Source organism: Leucoraja erinacea, chromosome 19 (assembly GCF_028641065.1).
Source record: "Leucoraja erinacea ecotype New England chromosome 19, Leri_hhj_1, whole genome shotgun sequence".
Taxonomy (NCBI): domain Eukaryota; kingdom Metazoa; phylum Chordata; class Chondrichthyes; order Rajiformes; family Rajidae; genus Leucoraja; species Leucoraja erinaceus.
In genome coordinates, this window is record NC_073395.1 from 19,892,475 (window position 1) to 19,915,986 (window position 23,512).

The 23,512-nt window shown below is 47.0% G+C and overlaps 1 protein-coding gene across 3 annotated transcripts in view; it reads left to right on the plus strand.

Annotated features, from left to right (window-relative positions):
- pawr (PRKC, apoptosis, WT1, regulator) overlaps window positions 1-23,512 on the plus strand; it is an 83,354-nt gene that overhangs the window by 43,274 nt on the left and 16,568 nt on the right. For all 3 annotated transcript variants that reach the window (XM_055650549.1, XM_055650550.1, XM_055650551.1), the window contains exon 3: window positions 8,840-8,959. In XM_055650549.1, the coding sequence (XP_055506524.1) occupies window positions 8,840-8,959 (120 nt within the window). The remainder of the gene's footprint in view (window positions 1-8,839; window positions 8,960-23,512) is intronic.

Genomic DNA, 23,512 nt, shown 5'->3' on the forward strand with positions numbered 1-23,512 from the left:
TGATTACACTACTCTCTTATGTAAGTCTTTGTTTGTTAATGCTCTTATGAAATGCCTGGGATAATTTCGTTTTTTTTTTTTAACAGGAAATAGATACTGTTTGCATTTAGTTCGTTTGCAATCTGGCGCCTCCGATCTTTCTAGAAAGAATAGAACAGCAGTATATTGTTGAAATGCAGGCACCCCATAATACACACAAGCATGCACTTTGTACAATTAACATGCATGGTAAGAGGGGCAAAGTTTAAAGGAGATGTGCGGGACAAATATTCTACACAGAGTGCGGTGGGTGCCTGGAATGTGCTGCTGTGGTTGGTGGTGGGGGCAGAGTTTGAGTTTAGTTTATTGCCACGTGTACCGAGGTACAGTGAAAAGCTTTTGTTGCGTTATAGCCCATCAGCGGAAAGACAGTACGTTATTCCAGTCGTGCCATCCACAGTGTACGGTAAAGGGAATAATGGGAATCACGTTTAGTCAAGATAATGCCCAGTAAGGTCCGATCAAAGATAGTCCAAGGGTCTCCAATGAGGTAGATAGTTGCTCAGGACGGCTCTCCAGTTGTTGGTAGGATGGTTCAGTTGCCTGATAACAGCAGAAATGATAGTGGCGTTTAAGAGGGTTTTAGATAGGCACATGGATGCGAGGAAATGGTGGGCTATGGATCACATGCAGGCAGGGAAGGTTAGTTTAACTGGCGTCATGTTCGGAACTTACATTGTGCGCTGAAGGGCCTATTCATGTGTTGTACTGTTCTATGTAGTGAAGAACATAAGCAGAACACATGATCTTATTCTGCTATTTGAGCTGGATCTCAGCCTCAATAAAGTAAGATTTATGTTTGATGCCTTTGGGCCTGTACTCGCTGGAGTTTAGAAGGGTGGGGATGGGGATGGGAGGGACCTAATTGAAAGTTACCAAATAGTGATTGGCCTGGATAGAGTGGATGTGGAGAGGATGTTTCCACTACTGGGAGAGTCTATGACTAGCCGGTTCCTCCTCAGAATAAAAAGATGTACCTTTAGAAAGGAGATGAAGAGGAATTTCTGTCGCCAAGGGGTGGTGAATCTGTGGAATTCATTGCCATAGATGGCGGTGGAGGCCAAGTCATTGGGCATTTTCAAAGCGGAGATTGACAAGTTCTTGATTAGTAAGGGCGTCAAAAGTTACAGGGAGAGGGCAGGAGAATGAGGTTGAGAGGGAAGGATAGATTGGTCATAATTGAATGGTGGAGCAGGCTTGATGGGCTGAATGGTCTAATCCTGCCCCTATGAGGCATGACCTTATCTCTGATCTTCCTCCAGGGATCAGATATCTATCTCCCTGTTTCTGCGTTGAATATATTCAGTGACTTCATATGTCTGGCTCTTTGGGACTAAGCATGATAAGGATTTATGACACTGAGAAAATACATTCTTTCTTATTCCGAAACCCCCATTAAGAGGAATGTTCTCTCAGTATCTATGCTGTCAATCCGCTTCAAGTTTAGTGTGGGAACAGGTCCTTCGGCCCACCGAACCCGCGCCGACCAGTGGTCACCCCGTACACTAGAGCTATCCTACGCACTGGGCACAATTCACAGAAGCCAATTAACCTGCAAACCTGTACGTCTTTGGAGTGTGGGAGGAAACCGGAGCACCCAGAGAAAGCCCACGAGGTCACAGGGAGAACGCACAAACTCCATACAGACAGCACCCGTAATCAAGATCGAACCTGGTCTCGGGTGCTGTAAGGCAGCAACTCTACCGCTGCGCCGCCCTGAATGGAATTAGCCGAGTTAAGCATGGATGTATTGGGCCGAGTGGCCTGTTTCCATGCGGTATCGCTCTTGAATTTCAGAATAGAACTGAGCAGGTCTGCAGGGAACGTGAGTGGGACAGGGACTGGGCGGGCAGAGTCCCACCTCTCACCAGTGCTGCTGCTTTATCTCGGTCTTTGAGATGGCTGGGATTGAATCTTGTACAACAGATGCGTACTGTCTGAGACAGGAAGTGTTGATTCAAAATAGTATCCGATAAACAAAGTTAATTTGTTCGGGGAAAAGTGGTTAAATTTGTCTGCGTGAGGCGATTGAGATTCTTTGCAGAAAAATCTTTCCGGCAGTGTTTTTCTTTGTCGGGTGATTAACGGGCAAGGGCTCGGGTTGCCAGACTGTTTATGTGCTGTAAGCTTGATTCCTCATTCCATTATGTGCTGCTTGAATGACATTTCCTCCAAGTCCCTGTAAACATTAAGCTCTTGGCTTTCTCTGCTGCTGCCCAGTCCGTGGGATGAGATTTCCCTCATTCAGAAGTATGCAGTAGACTTTAGACTAGAGAAACAGTGTGGTCACCGATCCCCCCGCACACTAGCACTATCCTACACGCAAGGGACAATTTTACCAAAGCCAGTTAACCTACAAACCTGTATGTCTTTGGAGTGTGGGAGGAACATGGAGAAAACCCACGAGGTCACAGGGAGAACGTACAAACTCTGAACAGAGAGCACCCGCAGTCAGGATCGAACCTGGGACTCTGGCTCTGTGATGCAGCAACTCTACCACTGTGCCAACCAGTACACCCTCAGATTAGATTAGTTTGTTGTCGATCCACCTGAGGCAGTGAAATTCTGTGTTCACCTGAGCTCCCAGAGTAAACAATGTATGCACAGTAATGATAGATACTGTAATATCACAAAAGTGGGTGGTATTGTGGATAGTGAAGATGGCTGTCAATAACTGCAGCAGGATCCTGATCGGTTAGCCAGGTGGTCTGAGGAATGGTTGATGGAATTTAATACAGAGAAATGTGAATTGTTGCAATTTGGGAAGGCTAACATGGACAGGATCTACACAGTGAATGACAGGAAGTGTTGCGGAGCAGGGGGATTTAGGAGTTTGTTGAAGGTGGTGTCACAGGCAGATAGGGTGGTCAAATATGCTCTTGGCACATTGTCCTTGATTGAGTATAGACATTGTGAGGTCATGTTGCAGTTATATTAGACGTTGGTGAGGACGCATTTAGAGTATTGTGTTCAGTTCTGGGCACCATGTTACAGGAATGACGTTGTCAATCTGGAATATATGCAGAGAATATTTACAAGGATGTTGCCGGGACTCGAGGGCCTGAGCTATAGGGAGAGGTTTGGCAGGCTGGGACTAGTATTCCTTGGAGCATGGGAGGATGATGGGTGATCTTATAAAGGTGTACAAAATCATGAAAGGATTCGATTGGGGTAGATGCACCGAGTCCCTTGCTCAGAGTAGGGAAATCGAGAAGCAGAGGACATAGGTTTAAGGTGAAGGGGGAAAGATTTGTGAGGAACCTGAGGGGTAACTTTTTGGGTTTGCGACGAGCTGCAGGAGGAAGTAGTTGAGGCAATGGCCATTAATGTTCAATGGTACTTTGTTGTCACATGTCCTGTTTATGTCCTGAGATTCCTTTTATGCATAATTCCGTAAAAATCTTACCACAATTATAGCTTAACACATGAGTGTAGGAGTAGACCGCTGTGGGTGGGTGTGCAGGGCCTGGGCGGTGGAGTGTGCTGCCAGAGGGCCTGCGGGTAGGAGACGGGTGGGGGGGCATTCTTGACGATACCTCCAGCCTTCCCGACCATAAGGTCATGAGCGATAGGAGCAGAATTAGGCCATTCGGCCCAATGAGTCTCCTCCGCCATTCAATCATGGCTGATCTATCTCTCCCTCCTAACCCCATTCTCCTGCCTTCTCCCCACAACCCCGTACACCCGTACTAATCAAAGATGGTGAGGCCAGGCACCTCACTCACTGAAGCGTTGGCCCGGGCGAGACTGGGTGTGGTTCCCTGGCTGCCATTCAACCACCGTGAACGAATAATCACCAGCTGGCTCACGACACTTAGTGACTGCCAGGCATTTTACAATCTCAACGATACTTCATTGTCAGCTGCACCCAAGTACAATAAAATGCTCTGTTTTGCACGCAGCCCGATTAAAGTCGTGCAGTAGACCTCACCTAGGCAGTGCACAAGCATTGCCTTGTTTTGGCACCGACTAAGTTACTTAAAGTGCCCCCTCCAGCATCTCGTTCCATACACCCACCATACATACAGTGTGTCCTTCGGATTCCTTTTAAATCTCTCCCCTGTCACTTTACCAAAGAACATTCCAGGCTTATCCCACTACAAAAACAAAGATTGGAGAAGTTCCCTGACCCAAAACGTTGTCTGTACATTTCCCTCCGCAGATGCTGCCTACCCCACTGTACCCCTCCGGCACTTTGTGTTTTGCTCCAGATTCCAGCATCTGCAGTCTGTGAAAGTTGTTGTTTGTTCTGCCTTGCACGCACTGAGTGGGGTGTTCCTGCTGAGGAAGCAGTCATCCTTCTGGTTGATCAACATTCCCTGATGCACCGCAAGAATCTGCAGTAACAGAGTGGCATAAATTAAGGTTCAAGTGAAGAAACGAGGAACTGCAGATGCTGGTTTATCAAGGAAAGACGCACAGTGCTGGAGTAATTCAGCGGGTCAGGTCGCATCTCTGGAAAAAAGGGTTAGGTAATCCAGCGGTGGAGGACACCACGGCAATGCTTGGCCAGGCCGACCCAGCAACGCCACTCGGGCAACGGGCCTTCATGGTCAGGTCAAGAACCCTGCACTTCCCACAACTGGGACTTGAAAATGGAGCTAAAAACTGGCAACTCTGTATACTGTCTCAGTGTACTACTGCTGTACACTTGTACTGTATCTGAAATGCTTACCTAAGATGCATCTAAGTGCTTATGTATAGTGGTACTTGTACTGAACTGTATACAAAAATGAATGTCACTGTACCTCTGACAATAAAGTACCATTGAACCATTGAATTGTACAATCTCACTGAGACAGTACATAAGATTCATCACGTTTCATGTGACATAATTCAGGTCCAAATGTAGCAGTCTTAACAGGTGGCGTAAATCTTGAAGAAGTGAGTTACCAGCTGAAGTGGGCGATTATCAGAGACACCGTTCCTGGTTTGTCCACTCAGATTTAAGTACAGACACTCCCCGACTTGGGTCAGGGTTACGTTCCTCAAACTCTTGCGCAAGTCGGAAACGGAAGTGCTACTGCACAGGCACGTGCAACTACCCGCTGGAAGGGCAACATTGGGAGCTCTGACATGGGGACCATGGGGGAGCTCCAACATGGAGAGCCACGGGGAGCTCCGACCTGGGGACTATGGGGGAGCTCCGACCTGGGGACTATGGGGGAGCTCCGACCTGGGGACTATGGGGGAGCTCCAACATGGGGACCACAGGGGAGCTCCGACGTTGGGCCATGGGGGAGCTCCAACATGGAGAGCCACGGGGGAGCTCCGACCTGGGGACTATGGGGGAGCTCCGACCTGGGGACTATGGGGGAGCTCCAACATGGGGACCACAGGGGAGCTCCGACGTTGGGCCATGGGGGAGCTCCAACATGGAGAGCAACGGGGAGCTCTGACGTTGGAGCCACAGGGGAGCTCCAACATGGAGAGCCACGGGGAGCTCTGACGTTGGAGCCACGGGGGAGTTCCAACCTGGGGACTATGGGGGCGTCATTGGGCTTAAATAACTGCTTACGTATGTCCGAGTTTACTTAAGTCGCCTATTACGTAAGTCAGGGAATATTCGCCTGTATACTCTTTTTGATTTCAATTCCCAGACGTAGTCAGAACACCAATAAGAGACCCGGGTTTGATCCTGACTATGGGCGCTGTCTGTACAGACGTTGTACGATCTCCCTGTGACCGCGTGCGTTTTCTCCCTGTGGTCCGGTGTCCACCCACACTCCAAAGACGTGTGGGTTTGTAGGTTACTTGGCCTCTGTAAATTGTACATTGTTCCGAGTATGTAGATCAGTGGTTCCCAACTTTTTTTTGGCCATGCCCCACCTAATCACCTCTAAAATCCTGATCCCCCGCCCCTCCCCCCCATGTGGTGATATATAATTCTTATCATTTAAAAAGTGAACTTCGTTTCAGCTGAAGAAGCTTAAAACGCCAATACCTTGGTTTAAACAAGCTTCAAAAGAACATGGCATCCATGAAAAAGAAAAATGAAATAAACAAAGACAGTTAAAGTTTTGAGCAAGAAATTACTAAAAAACTGTAAAAAAAAAAAAAAAAAAAAAAAAAAAAAACATTAGGTGGTATTAAAATAATAATAATGATAAATATGATAATAAAAGAGTATTCACAGGTAATAAAGAGAGAGAAAATTTCTATATTAGAATATTGAAATATTTGTGGATTGTCTCATACGAAAACAGCAAATAAAGCCTCAGTCGCGCTCAATTGCCCCCCTTAAAAATCAAATTGCCCCCCTGTGGGGCATACGCCCCACGTTGGGAACCACTGATGTAGATAGTACGAGTGTATGGGGTGATCGCTGGTCAGCATGGACTGGGTGGGCCGAAGGGCCTGTTTCCACGCTGTATGTCTAAAAGTCTAAAGCTTTCTTTTGGACCTCTGCACATTGTAATACTACACAAGGCAGCATTGTGAACACTATAAAGCAATTGTTTTGCCCCCACAGTGCATTGTGGACAAGGGGAATGATTGAGTGTTGCTATTTGTGGAGGAGTGGGGTGTTGGGAGATCACCGACCTCTTGTGCATTCCTGTGATCCACCCACTGACCATGGTCTGGCCGTGGGTTGCCTTAATCTCTGCAGACCAGGAACGTCACCTTGTAGGGAGGCCTTGACAAGTGGCAGTGAATAGTTTAGTTTAGTTCAGAGACACAGCGAGGAAGCAGGGCCTTCAGCCCACCGGATCCGTGCTGACCAGCGATACAATAGTTCTATCTTACACGCTAGGGACAATTTACAGAAGCCAATGAATTAACCAACAAACCTGCATGTCTTTGGAGTGTGGGGGGAAACCGGAGCGCACAGATAAATCCCGCACAGTCACAGTGAGAACGTACAAACTCTGTACAGACAACACCAGAGGTCACGATCAAACCCGAGTCTCTGGCGCTGAAAGGCAGCATCACTACCGCTGCTCCATCGTGCCGACTACATACAGGATCTTCACCCTCACTCAATGTCAAGGCTGCACTTTACAAGAATGTAATCAGAGAAAAAAAAAGAGGGGATATCAGGGCTGATGACCATATACAGGCTCATCGAGTCGTACAGCGTGGAAACAGGCCCTTTGAATAAATATGCCCATGCCAACCATCATGCCCCATCTATCCTAGTCCTACCTGCCTGCATTTGGCCCATATCCCTCGAAACCTGTCCTATCTATGTGCCTGTCTAGATTTTTTTTTTTAAACGTTGCAATAGTGCCTGCCTCAACTACCTCCTCTGGCAGCTCATCCCAGATAACTACCACCCTTTATGGGGTAAAAAAAGGTTGCCCCTCAGGTCCCTATTAAATTTTTCCCCCTCACCTTAATCCTTTGTCCTCTGGTTCTTGATTCCCCAACTGTGCATTTATCCTTTCTATTACCCTCATGATTTTATACGCCTCTATAAGATCCTCCTGCGTTCAAAAAAAGCTGCTCAACCTCTCCCTATAGCTCAGGCCCTCGAGTCCTGGCAACATTCTCATATATCTTCTCTGTACTCTTTCCAGCTTGGCAACATCTTTCCTATAACATGGTGATTGAAATTAAACACTTGGTCAGAGGACATTACTGGTGGAGACGGGCTGAGGGTGGGGTTTGGGGATGATATTTAAGGCAGAATTTAACTTGAAGGCCTATTTACAGAAGGCATACTTGATGATTGTAGTGGTTGTTATAGAGTCAAACAGGCCCTTCAGCCCAACTTGCCCATGATGACCAAGATGCTCCACCTAAACTAGTCCCTCCTGCCTGAGTTTGGCCCATATCTCTCACCCTTTCCCGTCCATGTACCTGTCTGCATGTCTTTTTTGAATTATTATACTGTGGACTTGGGCGGAGCTGTGGCCAAACCAAACTGCATCCCAATCGGCTGCTTTCCACGGTGTATCCGTAGAAGTTGGTAAAGTCATCGTAGTGGAGATGACCCGGTCAGTCTTCAACATCAGAGTTTTGCTTGTCTTCAGCTCTATACAGGGTTGGAAGGAGGGAGGCTGCTGAGGACTGGTTTGTGTGTAGCCAAGTCTAGCGTTAGCAGGGGCGATGACAAGACGTTCGGAAGCTGCTGAGCTAATTTAGTTTAATGTACCAAGGTAGAGTGAAAATCTTATGTCACGTGCTATCCAGTCAGCAGATAGACTATACATGATTACAATCAAGCCTCCTACAGTGTGCAGGTACCGGATAATGGGAATAACGTTTAGTGCAAGATAAACTCCGATTAAAGCTAGTCCAGGGGCCCCCAATGAGGTAGGTGAAAGGTCAGGACTGCTCTCAAGTTGGTGATAGGATGGGATCAGTCATCTGATAACAGCTGGGAAGAAACTGTCCCTGTTTTCACACCTCTTGCCTAATGGGAGATCGGAGAAGAGAGAGTGACCGGGGTGAGACGGGTCCTTGATTATGCTGGTGGCCTTGCTGAGGCAGTGTGAAGTGTAGATGTAGTCAATGGCGGGCAGGCAGGTTGGTTTGTGTGATGGTCTGGGCCACATCCACAACTCTCTGTGATTTCTGGTGATCTTGGATGGAGCTGTTCCCAAACCGTACTGTGATGCATGTTTGTACGGGTCTGTGGAAGTTGGTGAGGGTTGTTGGGGACAGACCAAACTTCCTAAGCCTTCCCAAGGGTGGAGTCAGGTGGGGTGGGAATTGGGGATCATTGGTGGTAACAGCAAGCTTGACTTGAGGTCAGATGTGACACTCGTGGTCAGCGAGCACTGGTTCAACTCTTGTCGCTGACGGTCGGATTGAAAGGATCACTCTCAACAGCTCTTTATCGTTGCCTCTCCAGTGTCCCGATGAGGACAACGACACGTCAGAGCAGAAGCTGCACCAGAGGGATGACACCACCACCCAGCAGAACACCATCCTGAACGAGTCCATTGCATCAGATGTCGGCAGCCCACATTCCGTAAGCTCACTCCATCCTTTTAATTGTCTTTTTGCCAGCTTTTATAATCACGTCATTATGAGCTTGAACTGGATATTGTACTATTGTTAGTTTATAAATGTTTTGCTTCAATGTTAAGATGCTGTAGCTTTCCCAATATTCATTTAGACATTTGGAGATGCAGTGTGGGAACAGGCTCTTTGGCCCACCGAGTCCGTGCTGAACAATGATACCCGCACGGTAACACTAGGGCCAATTTACAGTTTTTTTTACCGGAGCCAATTAACCCACAAGCCTGACGTCATTGGAGTGTGGGCGGAAACTGGAGCACCCGCAGCAAACCCACGCGGTCACAGGGAGGACGTACAAACTGTTACAGACAGCACCCGTGGTCAGGATCGAACCCGGGTCTCTGACTCTGTGAGGCAGCACCACTGCCGCTGCACCACTGTGCAAGTCATTTACAAATCAGCTGTAGGTCATGGTTGAGATTACACTGTGTGAAGTCCTGGTCTCCCAGCCACTGAAAAGGGTGTCATGATGTTGGAAAGGGTGCACAAGAGATTCACAGGGTTATTACCTGGAATGAAATTATAGGGGTAGGTGGATAGGGTGGGGCTTTTTTTTTCTTTAGTGTGTTTGAGGCTGAGGAGTGACTTTAGCGAGGTGTATAGGATCACGAAGGGCATGGATAAAGCCAACATTCATAGTCTTTTCCCCAGGGTAGAGGATTCTACAACAAGAGGGCATAGACTTCAGGAGAGAGGTTTACGAGGGACCTCGGGGGCAACTGTTTCACTCGGACGGTAGTCTGTATCTGGAACGAGCTGCCAGAGGAAGCTATAGAAGCGGATATAATTAGGAGTGTTAAAAGATATTTGAACAGATATATGGATAGAAAGTAATGAGTTTAGAGAGCAATGGGCACAATGCAGAGACTAGCCCAGAATGCCAACATGAGTTTCTAATCTGGACACCTCTAGTACTCTCTGATATTCATTTGTGTGTATAGTTATTTTTAATTTAGTTTAGAAATACAGCGCAGGGGAAGGACCTTTGGCTCATCGAGTCCATGCTGACCAGCGATCATCATACACTAACAGTGTCCTACACACACTAGGGACAATTTACAATTTTACCAAAGCCAATTAACCAACAAACCTGTACGCCTTTGGAGTGTGGGAGGAAACCAGAGCACCCAGAGAAAACCCACGTGGTCACAGGGCGAACGTATAAACACTGTACAGACAGCAGCCATAGTCAGGATTCAACCCGGGTCTCTGGCGCTGGGAAACACCAACTCTACCGATGCTCCAGTTTCCTCCCACACTCCAAAGATGTACAGGTTTGTATGTTCATTGGCTTTGGTAAAAATTATAAAATGTCCCTAGGGTGTAGGATCGTGCTAATGTATGGCGACACGAAGGGCCAAAGGGCCTGTTTCCACGCTCTAAAGTCCAAAGTCAAAAGTTTAAACCCAGTCACCAGCTGCTTATTGCAGAATCCCATTGAACTGACTTAATCCGAGCCAAACGCGGGAAGCAGACCATGACACAAAGTCACTGCTCGGGTGAATGTTTAACGCGAGTATTCGGGGAGGAATGACTTGCCCCATGTTTCCATTGCTGGAGAATAAACTGGATCACGTCTGAGGCATTCAGTATTGGCGTGTAGCTGGGATGTCAGTGCTGAGGGCAGCGTTAAAAGAAATGACTGGGTTTGTGTCTGGAATGCGAGGAATTGATGTTGTTCACGGGTTCTGGTCAGTAAATGAATTGGATAGCAGTCATTGACCAACCTCATTAGTTCATGTCATAGGAGCAGAATTGGGCCATTCATCCCATTAGGTCTACTCTGCCATTTAATTATGATCCATCTATCCCTCTCAACCCCATTCTCTTGCCTTCTCCCTGTAACTGCTGATGCCCTTACTAATCAAGAATCAGTCAATCTCCTCCTTACAAATATCCATTGCACTTGGCCTCCACAGCCATCTGACTGTCCTCTGACTAAAGAAATTCCTCCTCATCTTTCTAAAGGTACGTTATTTTATTCTGAAGCTCTGCCCTCTGGTCCTAGACTCTCCCGCTAGTGGAAACCTGACAACATCTGGGAAGAAACTGTCCCTGAATCTGGAGATGAGCGCTTTCGCATTTCTGTATCTCTTGCCTGATCGGAGAGGGGAGAAGAAGGAGTGACAGGGATGTGACTCGTCCTTGATTATGCTGTTGGCCTTGTAGAGGCAGTGAGAAATGTAAATGGAGTCAATGGAAGGGAGGTTGCTTTGTGTGATGGTCTGGGCTGCGTCCACAATTCTCCGTAATTCCTTGGCGTTTTTCTTGAGGTTGGTCGTTGCTGCACCAAATCCATCTTGGAACAGAGGACTTTGAACAGCACAGTAATGGCCCTGTCCCACTTAGGAGATTTGTTTGGGCGACTACAGGCGACTGCCACAACACTTTCAACATGTTGCAAATTGTTGCTGTGGTATGTTGTCGTAGGTTGTCGTCCGGTGTCGTAGGTAAATTCCATTAAAACTAGTCCCTGGCAGTCGCCTAAGTGGGACATGCCCATAAGGGAACAGGCCCTTTGGCCCAGAAAATTGGTGTCGAACATGATGCCCAGTTGAACCAATCTCCTCTGCCTGCATATGATCCATATCCATCCATTTCCTGCTTATCTCAACCCCTCTTAAACGCAACCACCGTATCTGCTTCTACCACCACCTCCGGCAGCACGTTCCAGGCGACCAGAACTGCACGCAACACTCCTAATGTGGCCTGACCCAAAGTTTTATAAAGTTGCGACGCAAATGGTCTTCCACATTAGAACGTGACGTAAATGAAATCTGTTTTGTTTGAAATAGTTGACCTTGTGCTTGGGCCAATACAAATAGAAATAATTAGATGTTGTTTCTCGTCATTAACCTGTCAAAACTACTGGTGGCGTGAATAGACAGCATGAAAAGATCTCAAATAGCAAACCAGCGCACGTTATTTTTAATACTATTCTTTAACCTCTTTGCTTCCAGTTCCTTCATTGCATTTTTATTAAAGGCCAGAAAAAAATATCACCTGAAGTTATGGTTTGGTACAAACTTGCCTCATCTATGACCCAGGATAGATTTTCTCTCCCTTTTCCTGGCGTTACAATGAAAATTAGGGGACATCTCTTTAGCCGGAGGGAGGCGAGCCTGTGGAATTCATTGCCACAGACTGCCAAGTCATTGGGTATTTTTAAGGCGGAGGTTGCTAGGTTCTTGATTAGTTCGGGTGTCAAAGGTTACCGGGAGAAGGCAGGAGAATGTAGTGGAGAGGGAAAGATAGATTAGCCATGATTGAATGGCAGAGCAGACTCATAGAAACATCATAGAAACATAGAAAATAGGTGCAGGAGGAGGCCATTCGGCCCTTCGCGCCAGCACCGCCATTCATTGTGATCATGGCTGATTGTCCCCTATCAATAACCCGTGCCTGCCTTCTCCCCATATCCCTTGACTCCACTAGCCCCTAGAGCTCTATCTAACTCTCTCTTAAATCCATCCAGTGACTTGGCCTCCACTGCCCTCTGTGGCAGGGAATTCCATAAATTCACAACTCTCTGGGTGAAAACCTTTTTTCTCACCTCAGTCTTAAATAACCTCCGCTTTATTCTAAGACTGTGGCCCCTGGTTCTGGACTCGCCCAACATTGGGACCATATTTCCTGCATCTAGCTTGTCCAGTCCTTTTATAATTTTATATGTTTCTATAAGATCCTTCTAAACTCCAGTGACTACTCAATGGGCCGAATGGTCTAATTGTGCCCCTCTGTCTAATGGTTTTCTAACTTGAAATTTATTGCACAGATGAAACCATTTGTTCTTGTCTGCCCTTTAGTTTAGTTTAATTTAATTAGAGATATAGTGTGGAACCAGGCCCTTCGGCCCATCCAGTCCACACCGACCAGAGATCCCCGCACATTAACAATGTCCTACACACACTAGGGACAATTTTACACATACATCAAGCCAATTAACCTCCATACCTGTACGCCTTTGTAGTGTGGGAGGAAACCAAAGAACTCGGAGAAAACCCAGCCAGTCATGGGGAGAACATATAAACTCCATACAGGCATTACCCATAGTCGGGGATCGAACCTGGGTCTGCGGCGCTGTAAGGCAGCAACTCTACCGCTGCGCTACTGTGGTCACCCAAACCGTGCCGTGTTGGCTAATTCCCCTCAATTGTTCAAGGCTCCCACGTGTGAATTCCCATCTCTCTTCCATCTATCACCCCCCTGACTACATCTGAAGCGTGGTTCCAACTCATTGTCACCCCCTCCCCTCACCTGTTTCTACCTATCACTTGCCAGGCTTTGTCCTGCCCCAGACCCTTTTCCATCTCCCCCCCCCCCCCCCCCCCCCCCACTACAATCAGTGCGAAGAAAGACCCCAATCTGAAACCTCGCCAGTGCGAAGAAAGGCCCCATCCCCCACCCAGATCCTGCCTGACCTGTTGAGTTTCCCCAGCACCTCAGCCATTTGCAGTTCCTTGTGACTTCTTCAAAGATTAACTAGGTGGGAATAAAAACCCTACGCTCTCTCCTTCTCCCCCTCTCTTCTCTCACTCCCCCTCTCTGTCCTCTCACTCCCCCTCTCTGTCTCTCTCTCTCCCTCTCTGTCTCTCACTCTCTCTCTCTCCTCTCACTCCCCCTCTCTCTCTCTCTCTCCTCTCTCTCTGTCTCTCTCTCTCCCTCTCTCTCTCTCTCTCTCTTCCCCCTCTCTCTGTCTCTCTCTCTCCCCCTCTCTCCCTCTCTCTCTCCCCTCTCTCTGTCTCTCTCTCTCTGTCTCTCTCTCTCTCTCTCTTTCCCTCTCCATCTCTCTCTCCCCCCCCTCTCTCTCTCTCTCTCCCCCTCTCTTCTCTCTCTCTCTCTCTCTCTCTCTCTCTCTCCCCCTCTCTGTCTCTCTCTCCCCCTCTCTGTCTCTCTCCCCCTCTCATCTCTCTCCCCCTCTCTCTCTCCCCCTCTCTCCCTTCTCTCTCCCTCTCTCCTATCCTCTCTCTCCCCTCTCTCTCTCTCTCTCCTCTCTCTCCCTCTCTCTCCCCCTCTCTCTCTCTCTCCCTCTCTCTGTCTCTCTCTCTCCCCTCTCTGTCTCTCTCTCTCCCCCTCTCTGTCTCCCCCCCTCTCTGTCTCTCTCCCCCTCTCCCCCTCTCTGTCTCTCTCTCTCCCCCTCTCTGTCTCTCTCCCCCCCTCTCTGTCTCTCTCCCCCTCTCTGTCTCTCTCCCCCTCTCTGTCTCTCTCCCCCTCTCTGTCTCTCTGTCTCTCTCCCCCCTCTCTGTCTCTCTCTGTGTGTCTCTCTACCTGTCTATATCTCTGTCTCTATCTCTCTGTCTGTCTCTCCCTCCCCCTCTCTCTCCCCCTCTCTGTCTCTCTCCCCCCCTCTCTGTCTCTCCCCCCCTCTCCGTCTCTCCCCCCTCTCCCCCTCCCCGTCTCTCTCCACCTCTCCCCGTCTCTCCCCACCTCTCCCCCCACCTCTGTCTCTCTCCCCCCTCTCTCTCTCTCCCCTCTCTGTCTCTCTCCCCCCATCTTTCCCCCCCCCCACCCCCCCCCCCCCCTCTCTCTCTCTCGTTCCGAGCATACCAAACCTCCTGTCGCACAAATCCCCTTTCCGACTTCTGTGGCGTTTGTTCTGTGATGTTGTCTTGGCTTCCCTTCTGCAACTTGTATCAGTACTCCGAGTCCCTGTCTTGCAGAACATCTGTTGTGAGTTAGCGGCCTTGATTTGTGTATTACATAACTGATGAAAACCAGCATATATTAATAAATGGGAAACATTTTTGCCTCAAAGTCCCTCGCAGTGGTAGATGGAAAACATTCCAATATCTCATCTGTACTTAATAGCATTTTTTGACTGAGTAAATATCAGTTTGCAGAACATTTACCCGCAGAAAAGATTCTGTTGAAAACAACCGAGTGCTTTTGGGACGAGTCAGTGGGTTACATTGGCCAATATGTAACAGTTGTCATAACGAATAGTAGGAGTAGAATTAGGCCATTCGGCCCATCAAGTCTACTCCGCCATTCAACCATGGCTAATCTATCTCTGCTTCCTAAACCCATTGTCCTGCCTTCTCCCCATAACATCTGACCCCCATACTAATCAAGAATCTATCTATCTCTATCTTAAAAATATCCACTGACTTGGCCTCAGTCTTCTGTGGCAAAGGATTCCACAGATTCACCACCCTCTGACTAAAGAAATTTCTCCTCATCTCCTTCCTAAAAGAACGTCCTTTAATTCTGATCCACATAAGTGTATCCCGAGTGGCTGGGATATTTAGCACCACAAGAGCCCAGGCAGCTTGCGAAAGGACTTGTGTTCCTCAGGAGGCAACTGATCATGGAACCTTCTCACTAGTTTTAGAGGTGCAGCGTGGAAGTAGGTCCTTCTGCACACCAAAATGTGTCGGAATGAACTGCAGATGCTGGTTTGCACTGAAGATGGACACAAAATGCAGGAGTAACACAGAGGGTGGGGTAGCATCTCTGGGAAAAAAAGGAATTGGTGACGTTTTGGGTCGAAACATCTGAAGAAAGGTTTCGACCTGAAACGTCACCTATTCCTTATCTCCAGAGATGCTTCCTGACCTGCTGAATTACTCCAGCATTTTGTGTCTACCTTTGATGCACCAGGTCAGCCCAACAGGAGCACTTGGAAGAAACCCACATGGTCACAGGGAGAACGTGCAAACTCTGCACAGGCAGCACCCGTTGTCAGGATCAACACCATCCTACAACGCAGTGGTATAAATATTGATTTCTCTGACTTCAATTAACCCTTGCAACCCGTCCCTCCCCACCCTGGTCATTATACTAGTTTCACTGTCTCCCGATAAGTTTCACTGTTCGTCATCACTCGTTATCACTTTTTCCACAGCCAACAATGGACCATTGTGGGCTCCACCTTTTCTTGATCATCATTGGTGGCTTTGATTTGTCCTTTTGCTTTCATTACATTCATTTGTTCTATTTAAAAGTCTCCCCTTTTCCTAATCAGCCACTATTATCTCAATGGTGGCCGATTAGGAAAAGGGGAGATGCAACGAGACCTGGGTGTCATGGTACACCAATCATTAAAAGTATGCATGCAGGTGCAGCAGGCAGTGAAGAAGGCAAATGGTATGTTAGCATTCATAGCCAAAGGATTTGAGTATAGGAGCAAGGAGGTTCTACTGCAGTTGTACAGGGTCTTGGTGAGACCACGCCTGGAGTATTGCATACAGTTTTGGTCTCCCAATCTGAGGAAAGACATTCTTGCCATGGAGGGAGTACAGAGAAGGTTCACCAGAATGATTCCTGGGATGTCAGGACTTACATATGAAGAAAGACTGGATAGACTCGGTTTGTACTCGCTAGAATTTAGAAGGTTGAGGGGGGATCTTATAGAAACTTTAAAAATTCTTAAGGGGTTGGACAGGCTAGATGCAGGAAGATTGTTCCCGATGTTGGTGAAGTCCAGAACAAGGGGGTCACAGTTTAAGGATAAAGGGGAAATCTTTTAAGACCGAGATGAGGAAAACTTTTTTTACACAGAGAGTGGTGAATCTCTGGAATTCTCTGCCACAGAACGTAGTTGAGGCCAGTTCATTGGCTATATTTAAGAGGGAGTTAGATGTGGCCCTTGTGGTTTAAGGGATCAAGGGGTATGGAGAGAAGGCAGGTACAGGATACTGAGTTGGATGATCAGCAATGATCATATTGAATGGCGGTGCAGGCTCGAAGGGCCGAATGGCCTACTCCTGCACCTATTTTCTATGTTTCTATTCATCTTTCCATATCTCTAGTTTCCCTCTCCCCTGACTCTAAGTCTGAAGAAGAGTCTTGACCTGAAATGTCACCTATCCCTTTTCTTCAGAGATGCCGCCTAACCCGCTGAGTTACTCCAGCACTTTGTGTCTATCTTCCACTTAACCTGAGCCAGACGACCAAAGTGAAATTCTATTACACTCGTTCCGAGTTATTTCTGGTAGTTCTGACCAGGTATTCACTTCTCCATCACTTTAAGGTAAGTGGGGGGTGGGTGGAAAGATTTAATAGGAACATGAGGTGCAACTTTTTTTGTTACACAAAGGGTGGTAGGTGAATGGAACGAGCTGCCGGAGGACATTTAAAAACATTTGGACAGGTACATGGATAGGTTTGGAGGGATATGGGCAAATGCAGGCAGGTGGGACTAGTGAAGATGGGACATGTTGGTCAGCATGGGCAAGTTGGGCTAAAGGGCCTGTTTCCACACTGTCTGACTATGACTAAAAGATTATCTGATCTTACTCAAATTACTGTTTGTGTATAAATTGAGTGCCAGGTTTGTTGTGTGTAACTGTTCAAATGTACATTGGATCTTTGGGAGATACCCTGGTCATAAACAATAGTTTTCTCGAGTCGAGTCTATTGTCATGTCATACTCGGGAGGTTGGCAAGGTACAGCACAATGACAATCTTGCAGCAGTACCACAGACAATCAGGCGAAGGACAAAAATGTGAATCATACATAAATGACACACAACATTTTTATCAGGGAAGGCAGTGCACCAAATCACGGCATTCGTGCAAAAACACAATTAGAAAACCTGTCCATGGTAGTGCTGGTTAAGTTTAATTTAGTTTATTGTTTATTGTCACGTCTTCTGAGGTTCAGTGAAAAGCTTTTTGTTGTGTGCTCTCCTGTCTGCGGAAAGACGATACAAGATTACAATCAAGCCGTCCACAGTGTACAGATGCAGGATAAAGGGAATAATATTTAGTGCAAGATAAAGTCCGATTGAAGATCGTCCTGGGGGTGGCCTGTAGTGTTATGTGGTTGTAACACACTGCCAGGGATGATGGTGGAAGTGGAGTTTGTGATGCTTTTAGATAGGCACATGAATGTAGGGATATGGATCACATACAGGCAGAGGAGATTAGTTTTAACCTGGCATCATGTTCAACATATACATTGTGGGCTGAAGGGCCTGTTCCTGTGCTGAACTGTTCTATAAGCTAAAAATAAATATTAATGTACAGTACAGCCCCTTCCTCTTCAGTTTTCTGCTCAGTTCCCTGCTTCAGCACAGATGGAAAGATATTCCACCCAGTGCTAATGAAATCCAGGTGTCAGTAGCTGGTTCCTAATATGGAGATGTATGGTGAGCAGAATTTGTACTTGCATCCAAGAACGTTATTCCATCAATTGCAGAGAACATATCCCTCTGGGAACAGTACTCCGTGTCTCCTTATCTTGAACCTAGCAGCTCCCAAAGGTTCTCACAGGCAATAGATTAGTTTTGATAAATCGGTATGTCAATGGAAGAATGGCCACATGTGCTGCGCTGGCAGACGTTCCGTTTAGTTTAGAGATACGGTGGCGAGTTGGTTGAGTTGCTGCCTTACAGCGCCAGAGACCCTGGTTCGATCCTGACTACGGGTGCGGTTTGTACATTCTCCATGTGACTGCGTGGGTTTGCTCTGGTTTCTTCCCACATTCCAAAAACGTACAGGTTCGTAGATTAATTGGCTTCTGTGAATTGCCCCTAGTCTGTAGGATAGAACCGGTGTACTAGTGAATGTTGGTCACACGGACTCGATGGGTCAAGGGCCTGTTTCCATGCTGAGTCTCTAAACTAAACTAAAACGTATTTGATGAATTCTTGGCTCACTCCTATTTCTCACAAGAGTCAAAAAGAGATACAGCACAGGAACAGGCCTGACCATCAAAAATCCATTTTCACACCAATCCACCCTAAACCCGTTTTCTTTAGTTTATGTTACCGAATGGAAACAGGCCTTTTGATCCAATGACTATTAGATAGGCACATGGATATGCAGGGAATGGAGGGATATGGATCACAGGCAAGCAGAAGAGATTATCTTGGCATCACGTTCGGCGCGGACATTGTGGGCCGTGGGATCTATTCTTGTGTGTACTGTTCTGTATTGATTTTGTTTATCTTAGAGATACAGCATGGAAACAGGCCCTTCGGCCCACTGAGTCTACACCGACCATTGATCACCCCTTCACACTAGTTCTGTGTTATCCCACTTTCTCATCCACTCTCAACACACTAGGGGAAATTTACAGAGTGTTAATTAGCCTACATACCCACACATCTTTGGAGTGTGGGAAGAAACCGGAGCCCCCGTAGAAAACCCATGCTGTCACGGGGAAGATCTGCCAGGGTGCGACGTGCCCTTGATTATGCTGGTTGGCCTTGCCGAGACAGCGTGAGGTAAATATTGGGTCAATGGAAGGGAGGTTGGTTTGTGTGATGGTCTGGGCTGGGTCCACGATTCACTGCGATTTCTTGCAGTCTTAGATGGAGCTGTTCCCAAACCATGCTTTGATGTATCCCGATAAAATGCTTTCTACGGTGCATCTGTAGAAGTTGGTGAGAGTTGCTGGAGACATGCCAAACTTCCTAAGCCTGCTAAGGTGTGCTCTCGGCCATTGATTCAGATGGGAGGTCCAGGAGAAGCTGTCGGTGATATTTACTCCTTGGAATTTGAGGCTTTCAACCATCTCTGCCTCAGCGCTGTCAATGGAAACCACTATTATGTTTTGAACTTCCCACATTTTTTTTAGGTTGGAAGTGCTTACAATGATTTAAGTCAAAGGGACATATGCCAATGGCACTAGCTGAGATGGGACATCTTGGTTGGCATAGACGAGTTGGGCTGAAGGGCCTGTTCCTTGCTGAATGAATTCCATGACCCGAGTCGTTCCGGCAGTTTGTTCTTTTTGCTTAAATGGCGCACTACCACCATCTCAGATGATCAGACGAGAGAATAAAGTTGGATTAGATTAGTATGGGATAAGTGTGAATGGGTAGTTTTCTCTGTGTCCGTGTGTCATCGTCATACAGCATGGAAACCGGTCCATCAGCCCTACTTGCCCATGCGGATCAAGATGCCCCATCTATGCACGTCCAGCTCTTGTTTAGCCCATATTCCACTAAACCTTTCCTATCCATGTACCTGTCCAAATGTCCTTTGAATGTTGTTTTAGTACCTGCCTCAACTACCTCCTCTGGTAGCTCGTTCCATACACCCACTACTCTCTGAGTGGCAAAGTTGCTGCTCAAGGTCCGATTAAACGTGAGATTAAAGTCATAGTCGTACAGCATGTAAACTGACCCTTTAGCCCAACTTGCCCATGCCAACTAACATCTACACTTGTTCCACCTGCCTGTAGGCCCATATCCCTCTAATCCTATCCTCGCCATGTACCTGTCCAAATATCTTTAAAATGCTGTTATAGTCCCTGCCTCAACTACCTCCTCAGGCAGCTCGTTCCATACACCCACCACCCTCTTTGGAAAAAGTTGCCCCTCAAATTCCCATTAAACCTTAGGGTGGAGTCACACATCATGGATGCAGGCCCTTTGGCCCAAGTTGCCCACACTTACAAGATGTCTCATCTACAATAGTCCCACCTGCCTCCTTTTGGACTATATTCCTCTCCATGTACCTGTCCAAATGTTTTTTTTTAACGTTGTGATAGTACCCTAGGTTGTCAAACACTTATTATCGACTGATCTAATTGTGAGTAATGGTCAGAGCTAATTTTGTACAACAAACTCAGCCAAGCAGCAAATGCATGGCTGGTGGGAACATTGTGTTATGTTGCTAATGGAGGCTAAACGTTGACCCAGACACATAATCCTTGATCATGCGCCCGGCAAAATCTTAATCAGTGGATTATCTTTGAACTGTTTTCACCGATGCATCATGAATTTGTCGGTGAAGGAATATTTGGATGTAAAACAGAGACACAAAGTGCTCGAGTATCTTAGCAGGTCAGGCAGCATCCCTGGAGAACATGGATAGGTGACGTTTCGGGTCGGGACCAGTCTGGGTCTAGTCTGAAGAAGGGTCCAGACCTGAAACGTCACCTATCCATGTTCTCCAGAGATGCTGCCTGACCCACTGAGTTAGTCCATCCAGCACTTTGTGTCTTTTTTTGTAAAGCAGCACCTGCAGTTCCTCGTTCCTACATTTTGAACACTTGGATATGCTGGACAGGCTAACTTTTGGGGATGATTATCGACTACAGGGATAAGAATTGCTCCTCTCCGGCTGGACCAGACGCAGGAATAATTTGATACTTGGACAGAGACAAGGATAAGGTTTAGAGGACCATTGGCCTTATGTAGGCAAATGTCATAGTCAAAGAGATATACTTCATGGAAACAGACGCTTTGGCTCACAAGGCCCATTCACTATCAGGGAAGCACAGTGGTAGAGCTGTAGACATAGAACGCCAGAGCCCAGGTTCAATCCTGACTACGGGTGTTGTCCATACGGAGTTTGTACGTTCTCCCCGTGAGCGCGTGGGTTTTCTCCGGGTACTCCGGTTTCCTCCCACGCTCCAACTATGTACACGTTTGTAGGTTAATTGGCTTCAGTGAAATTCTAAATTGACCCTAGTGTGTAGAATAGTGTACAGGCTGATTTGCTGGTTGATGTGGTGGGCCGAAGGGCCTGTTTCTGCACTGTATCTACAAAGTCTAAAACTACCCATTCACACGTATCCCACACTAATCTAATCCATCTTTATTCTCTCCATAATTGTCATTAAGTTGCTTCAGATTCTACCATTCGCCTACACACAAGGGGCATTTTACGGAGGCCTATTAACCAACCCATCTTTAGGATGTGAACTGGAGCACGCAAATGGGGGAGATTAGTTTAACAGCATCATGTTCGTCACAGGCATTGTGGGCCGAAGGGCCTGTTGCTGTGCTGTTCTATGTTCTATCTATCATCAACCAGAAGAAAGCCACGCGGTCACAGGGAGAACATGCAAACTCCACACACGCAGCAACGGAGGTCAGGATCAAAGCCGGTGCTGCAAGGCAGCAGCTCTCCCTGCTGCAGCACTGTGCCTTTACTGTGGAACTAGCACAGAATGCCAACTTGGCCGGCGTGGACAAGATAGGTCGAAGGGCCTGTTTCCATGCTGTACAGCTCCGCGACTCTATAACCAAAAGCCATCTACTGCTGTATCGTCTCACCATCTCCACTGATCTAATGCGTCTCAGTAGCACTGAGCATTTCCTGAACCTTTTTGGTAAAATATTATTGCCGTCATGAAACGTACCACCAGATGTTTTTGTTTAGAATGTTAAGGGTTCCGATCTTGTGTGAGCTGTTTTTCGCAATGGGTAATAGATGCCAGGAGTCATAAAACACTAGTACCCTAATCAACAGCTTTATATATTCATATCAATTGGGAAAGAACCTTGAGTGGTATCTGACCCTTTGAAGCTCTGGTAAGGTTACGCCCTAAGATTTGCCTCGTTACCTTTTAATTTTTCCCTGATGGATATTCTTTTCATATCCTTCTAGTTTTAACTTATTTTGTCTCCGTGATGCAGATCTGATGGTATTTTACCTTCCACTCTGTCACCTGGATGGAAAGTTAGCCAACTCTATGAGTTTCATGGGTCTACTGTTGACACAAGGAACTGCAGATGCAGGTTTACAAAAAAAAAGACTCAAAAGAGCTAGGGTAACTCAGTAGGTCAGTCAGCATCTCTGGAGTACACGGATAGGTGACGTTTTGGGTCCAGACCCTTCTTCAGTCTGTCCAAATGTCTTTTGAATGTTGTTATTGTACCTGCCTCAACTACCTCCTCTGGCAGCTTGTTCCATACATCCACCACAATAACGGTGAAAATGTTGCTCCTCGGGTTCCTATTAAATCTTTCTTCTCTCACCTTAAACCTATGTCCTCTCATTGTTGATTCCCTTACCTGGGTGAAAGACTCTGTGCATTCGCGCTGTTCCCTTCATGATTTTATACACCTCTATAAGATCACCCCCTCCTGCACTCCAAGGAATAAAGTCCTAGCCTGCCCAATCTCTCTCGGTAGCTCAGTCCTTGGAGACCTGACAGCATCTTAGTAAATGTGTAGGAAGGAATTGCAGATGCTGTTTTAAACCGAAGATGGACACAAAAGCTGGAGTAATTCAGCGGGACAGGCAGCATCTTTGGAGAGAAGGAATAGCTGAAGTTTTGAGATGAGATCCAAAACATCACCCATTCCTTCCCTCCAGAGATGCTGCCTGTCCCACTGAGTTGCTCCAATTTTGTGTGTTTAACATCGTAGTAAATCTACCATGTACTCGTTCCAGCTTAATGACATATTTGTACCATGACCTCCTGACTCTTGCAATCTATGTGTGCTAAAGAAGATAAATATCTCAGATGCCTTGTGTTCCCTTCTCCCTCAGACGTTTAATCAACAAACAATCTGTTGGCATAAAGCTCAAAGTGTTGGGAACCCTTCTTCAGACTCAGACTCTTGAGACTGAAGGAGGGACCTGAACTGAAACATCACCTGTCCACTCCTTCCACTGATGCTGGCTGACCTGTTGAGTTCCTCCAGCACTTTGTGTTTTGCTCAAGATTCAGTTATTATCATAATATTTAAGAAACATTTGGGCAGGTACATGAGACTAGGCTAGGGTACCTTTAAAGGGATATGGGCCAAGCACAGGCAGGTGGGACTAGTGCAGATGGGACATCTTGGTCGGCATGGGCATGTTGGGCCGAAGG